Source organism: Labrus mixtus, chromosome 3 (genome assembly GCF_963584025.1).
Source record: "Labrus mixtus chromosome 3, fLabMix1.1, whole genome shotgun sequence".
In the NCBI taxonomy this organism is placed as follows: domain Eukaryota; kingdom Metazoa; phylum Chordata; class Actinopteri; order Labriformes; family Labridae; genus Labrus; species Labrus mixtus.
This window is the reverse complement of record NC_083614.1, coordinates 6775626-6782095: the sequence shown is the minus strand read 5'-3', so window position 1 is coordinate 6782095 and position 6470 is coordinate 6775626. Positions and strand designations below refer to the sequence as shown.

Here is a 6470-nt window from a genome sequence, read left to right as displayed (position 1 = left end):
GATGCCGGCCCTGCCCCTTTCTGGATGAAAACATTAATCTAAATGAATGGCGGCAAATGGACAAGACGGAATCTCAAGCAATTTAAAAACTTAAGAAAACCGTACTGCTTAACGGATAATAGGGGGCCCAAATCCAATGGAGGTCAAAATATACATGACGACTTTTCCTTTTTCATTCCGTCTTTATCAAACTCATAGACTGGTAAATATTGGTCAAACTGGACAAACGAGCTCATACTGGGATCAGGGAGGTGTACATTATGTGTGTATATGAACCGTGTTACCTGGGTGGGATCGTAGCTTATAAATGCTTCGCTAACTTGCAGTGATTGCTTACACTCCAGCACGGTTACTGTGAGTGGTGGCTGTTGACACCTCTCCCCGCCTTCAAGGCTCTTTGAATAGTACTTACTGAGCACTCACCAAACTCCCATGAGTCTTTGCGCTCCAGCGTGGTTACGGTCCTTTGTTGTATTTGGAACATCTTTTCTTTTAGACTCTTTGAGATGTTAAACTCAACAGTTCTTCCCCCTCGGCCGCTACATACCGATGGTTTGTTTTTTTGACTGTTTGATAGATTAAATTATTTACATTTTTAACAGCGTACGATTACATTTACAATTTATGATAAACAGGAAGGAAAATATGAGGGACAAAAAATGACTAAAGTATAAATAACTGTAGAAATACGCTAATAAATGAATAAATACATGTAAAAATATATAAATAGCCTTTTTCGTTAACAAAGTGTATTTATTATTTATTCATTGATGTATTGTTTTCAGCATTTATATATTTATTCATATATTTATTGATGCATTTATTTAATTATCTATTTATTTATACATTATTGTATGCATTTCTCCCAACATTTATTTATTTATTTATACTTTAGTCATTTTTTGTCCCTCAGAAAAACCATTACGTATTTTGTCTTTAAAGGGGCGTGGTTAATACACACGTCTTCTCTCTCTCACACACAAACACACACATAACTTTACCGTAGCAACCACGGCGCTCACAAAGCGCTGCGTCGACCCTCCAGAGAAGACTAGTCCTCCTCCTAGCGCGGGGAAATGAAGAGGAGGCTACATAAGAAATACTTGGTTCTTATCCTGGCATATTCAGGGTTACTTTTGCTAATACCGTACGTGTTAGATTACCGGGATAAATCCGTGCAGCATGCGAAACACGGGCTCAGGCAGCAGCAGCTCAGATGTCCAGATCTGGAGAACACAGTGGCGCTGCTTTGGGATAATAACGGGTACAAAGTGAACGGCAGTGACCCCGCGGAGATCGCAGTCAACAGGAGCCAGTCTCGGATACACATCTACCTGCATGCCACATGGAGAACCGGCTCCTCGTTCCTGGGGGAGTTGTTCAACCAGCACCCCGACGTGTTTTACCTGTACGAGCCCATGTGGCACATATGGCAGGCTCTGTACCCGGGGGACGCAGGCAGCCTCCAGGGCGCCGTGCGGGACATGATGAATGCGCTCTTCCGCTGCGACTTCTCCGTCCTCAAACTTTACGCAGGGACGCAGAACATCACCACGTCGTTCATTTTCGGCTGGAAGATGAACAAGGTGATATGCTCGGAGCCGCTGTGTGAAGCGCACAAGCGGCACGAAATTGGTCTGGTAAGGGAGGACCAGTGCGCCAAGTGCCAGAAGCGGGACATCAGGGATCTGGAGAGGGAGTGTAAAAAGTACCCGGTAATGGTGATCAAAGGAGTCCGCGTTTTGGACCTGAGCACGCTGGTTCCTCTCATGAGAGACCCGGCGATAAACCTCCAGGTCATCCAGCTCTTCAGGGACCCACGGGCTGTGCACAACTCCCGCTTGAAGTCCAAGCAGGCCCTGGTGAAGGAGAGCATTCAGGTCCTGAGGAGTAAAAAGCAGGCTGATAAGTACAAGCGTTTGCTGGTGCCGAGCAACAAGGGGAACCGGGCTGAGAGCTACGTCTCCAGCGCCATGGAGCTCATCTGTGACAACTGGCTCAGTGACATGATGCTGGTGATGAACTCGCCTCCCTGGCTGAGGAGGAACTACCTCCGCATCCGCTACGAGGACCTGGTCCTGCATCCCATGGAGGAGCTCCAGAGGCTCTACCGCTTCTCCAACCTCTCCTCCTTCCCCGCGTTGGAGAAGTTTGCGCTGAACATGACGCACGGGCAGGGCTATTCATCGGACAGGCCGTTTCTGATATCATCCAGGGATGCAAAAGAGGCAATATACGCCTGGAGGGAGAGACTCAATGTGGAGCAGATCAACCAGGTGGAGGCTTACTGCAGTGAAGTCATGAGGCAGCTGGGCTATGAGAAGAACAACATAGAAAAGACAACATGAAGATGTGCCCTGAGGAATATGAAAACAGGTATGAGATCACACATCAGGCTTTGATTAAAGAGTAAATGGAGGCTGACATCCGCAGAGTTTTTTTAAAGTTCCCTCACTGCACACTCATGTTTTTTTTCAACCAGCCAGAGCAGGAAGTTGGTGGTTTTAACAGAAAACATTCTTCACATGTCAGGCCTGCTGCCGTGCTTTGCAGCTGATCCTTGACCTCTTGCCTCCATCTCACTGAAGCAATCAGAAAGCGGGGCGTCTATGATGTGGATACCACACATTTATTTTGTCAACACGGCAGATAGAGACAGGAAACCGAGTTTAATTTATAACATTTAAAGTCCCCCTCTTATAGAGAACATGTGTCACTGATTATTCATTCACTTTACTCTTTGACCTTCACTGTGGAGAGTGATTTATGTGCAGACACTAAAAGTTTGCTTTTACTTTGATCTTCTGAACGTTTCTCCATTGAACATTTTTTGCACAAGCGTGAATTTGCAACACAGACATACATTGATGCACTTACATTTGCATCATGCAACTTACACTGGGCTTAGAACAAGGGTTGTCATGATACCAACATTTTAAACCAAGTTACAGATCTAGTAAAAAAACAAAAAAACAACCACTTCTGATACCTCTTTTAATAATGAAACCCTACGGTGTCATTTCTGTTTTTGATTCTGTGTTTGACTAACTCCTGAAGTCTGAACTGCTCAGACACATCTGCAAAGTTTCAGTATCACAGTGACATCTCTCTCTCTCTTTTGATCACAGCAGCTTTTGGTTAAAAACATGACAAATTTAATACTAACACCCTGTATTCTGTGGTTTCTATTATTGTGTCCTGGTGGAGTTTAAAATTGTAAAAAAAAACAAAAAAACAAGTAACTATACAGGGCATGAATTCTCATTAACTTTCTTTCTGGTCTGGTTTTGTTGTAGGGATGTGCAATCAGTTTTATTGTGATAGGAGCACAACGAAACACAGCACAGAAGTCTTTACTTATTGCGGTGTAAGAAATATTATTCAGTCTTTCTCACTCAGCATGTGAACATAGTGGGTAAAACGACCATGCTTTCAAACCCGTTTTCTGGAGTCAGATGAAGTGGTTCCAATCCCGTGGTAAAATTATATTATATTTATATTATTCAGATTTATTTTGGATTCAGGAGAGACATTGTACAAACACAAGAAGTGTGTGAATCATCACAAAGAGCAGCTTGACAGAAAGTGTGAGTAATACGCACTTTTTCATTTTTTGTTTGTTTATTGGCTTTCATACTTTCATATCAAGCATCATCACTTATTACCCCTCTGGTCAGGCCTGTTTAACAGTTCATCATAACTGAAAAGTAAATAAACAAATATGAATCTACCAAGAAGGTTTTCCTCCCACCTCTCCTTCCTGAGTTAGCTGAGAAGTGTCAAAGTGACACAGAGTTTCTTCAGTGTTTATATTGGTTTCAACAAACAGCTCCAGTTGTTTTGGATAAGAGGAGACCTTTGTGGATATTTTGCCCCCCCCCTTTTAAAACACGCTGAAGGATTCCAAAAACGACTAGAAGAGCAGACTCAGGAAACTCATCTTTGATAAGAAACTTCTTTATTCAGTGAACGTCTGAGTACCGCTGCTTTTCTAGAACTGCATTGTTTTTGTTCTCTATTGTCACATGATAAATAACCTGACATCACTTCTCTCATACTCCTGCCTCATTAGATGCAAGTGTCAAACATAATAAATCAATAATGTCTGCAAATATAATGTCTTAACCTCTTCTTGTGGCAGCAGAATGCATGTTGCTGTTTCTGTTTTTGAGCTGCAAAGTCGAGTTTATTACCTGAAAACCAAGTCTACTTCTTTGGTGCTAATACAATCTGAGACTAACATGTTTGCTGGTCCAGTATTTCAGCCGTTTCCAATACAGAGTTTGTATCAAAACAACTCCAATCAACACGTTCATTCATTTAAATACAGCACAGAACTCGCCCAGTGCACAACTATCATTTTACTTTTGAGTGAATGTGTTTTTTTTTTTGTAGTAGTATGCAGAGTGACATAAAATCTACCTGTTGATTGTGTTGTATTTATCGGTCAGTCCCTCCATAACCATATCATCTGTAGTACTAAGATAAACCGGGCCTCAGCTCTTGTGATGCAGATAACATCTCTGCTTCACACCCAGAACCTCTAAACATGTCACTGCTGTTGTTCTCTTGTTGGAACTTTCCCTTTAAGTTTTTAAACATTAGATTTAACCTATTAAGGACAATAAAAACATTTAAGTTGATTCTAAAAAAAAAAGCATTCCAGCGTCAACATTTAGACTCAAGTGGCCCCTCGATAAGAGATTTTTTTAAATCTCCGTTGGAGCAAGACAGTCGCAGGAATATTTCCCCCCTCCTTAATGACGAACTGATCTGCTCTTAATAGAGGCCTTATTGTTTCTCGCTGGGTGCTCTCATGGATAGCAGGGGGGCTGGCAGCGACTCTCTGGGACCCGGACTCTGCTGTCAAGAAGGGGATCATTGTGCACGGCTGTGTGTGACGGGGATGGAGCTCCCAGGGTTACCACCAGCCTGTCACCGCCAGCTCTTACAAGCACACCCCCTTCAGATCCGGGGCTGGCTACAAGCCTTCTCCGGGGAGCACAAAAAGAGGGCGGAGGTGATGGGTGCACCCTTGTCTCGCGGGCCTCCACCCCGACTCTCGCACTGATAGATCTATGCAGGGTCAGCTGTGTCATAACTTGAAAGGCTTTTTATTTTAATCCTCAGCTAATATTTTCTCTCTTGCAGGGGCCTGGTATTGGACACTGAGGGCAGAAGGTGGAATAACTAAACAAGCAGCAGGAATGTTGTCCACCGGGGAGCTCACAAGCCTCGGCTCATGGGTCGTTTTCCTTCAGCCGAGCCAGGTCGATGAACTGGAGAAAAAACTTAAGTGGAAAGCGCAGCAGCCAATCACAGGAGCATGAATTTGAAACGGGGAGAAGGCAGCTTATTTGTGTAGTGTTTAACTCCAGCAGAGTCTGTGCTGATAGAAAGTAGGTGGGAGAGAAGACGTCAACAGGCAGAGTGAGATGAGGCTGGTTTGTGTTGCCGTTCCACTGGCCTGCCTCTATCCCTCTGTCCTTTTAGTAGCACTAATCCCCTCTACAAATCCTCTGCAGGCCAGGCCACAAAAAGCACCGGGATGGGTCTTTCTTGGGAGGTGGCTGCCATCCCGGGTGGCAGCTTCAGGTTCACTCTCACCTGCGTTACTTATCCGTCCAGACTCTGACTAAGCACGGCATTACTGACACCTAACCGCAGCTGGCTCACTAACAATGCCAATGTCAAGTTTGGGAAGAAGAAAGTACAGTATTTTTCCGAAAAAGGAGGCCCAACTGAGGAACCGTTGTTCCTCCTCCGGCCTCTCAGGAATCTGGACAGCTGCAGCGCCCCACTGACAAAACACTCACAGGGCTGTGAAATGTTCTAATATCTCAAGGACGTGTCTTGGAGGGGCTGCCTCTGCCCTGCCAACAAACTTTATAGATAGTTCTCACACAACCGACTGTACTCATTTCTGTTTTTTTTTTTATTGTACTGAATTTTTATAGTTTTTATCTAAAATATTGTTAAATGCTGCGATATCCCTCTGGTTGCTGAAGGGATACGACGTTAAGCAGCATCCATGTGTTCAACTTTAGAAGTTGGTTCGGTATTTAATGTTCTGGTTGGACAACCCTGAAGAAGGAAGACGTTCTCTTGTCAAAGAAAGTCATAACTTTTAAGACTATTTAAACTGACTTCAATAAAGAGTAAGTAAAAACTACTGAAGTGGCTTATCAAGAACATTCATGTGGTTTGTTTTTCACATAAAATAAAGACACAGATTATTAAAAGACAGAAGTATGCTAATGAAATAGAATACTAGATTAGTGAAAGGAAACATCAAATCATTTGTTAATGGCACCAGTGACTATAAATGAAACTATTCAGCCTCACTAACCAAAGTGCTTCACAGCAGAAGAAAACAGATCAGAAATAAAGACATATTAAACCTTATGTTTCTCATGTTCACATCCTGAAGATGTAAGCAAGCTGCCTGGCTGCACGGCCAAAACAACAAG

General features: G+C 43.3%; 1 protein-coding gene across 1 annotated transcript; it reads left to right on the top strand.

The window, feature by feature from the left end:
• Positions 1-976: 976 nt before the first annotated feature.
• On the top strand, positions 977-6172 carry chst7 (carbohydrate (N-acetylglucosamine 6-O) sulfotransferase 7). The gene is made up of 2 exons (XM_061030177.1): positions 977-2376; positions 5152-6172. Exon 1 carries the CDS (start codon positions 1077-1079, stop codon positions 2346-2348), a length of 1272 nt encoding a protein of 423 aa, XP_060886160.1. The 5' UTR covers positions 977-1076; the 3' UTR covers positions 2349-2376; positions 5152-6172.
• The last annotated feature ends 298 nt before the right edge of the window (positions 6173-6470 follow it).

Bases quoted from the DNA above. Each gene is read 5' to 3' on its own strand.
- chst7 (XM_061030177.1), top strand. From the start codon at position 1,077: ATGAAGAGGAGGCTACATAAGAAATACTTGGTTCTTATCCTGGCATAT.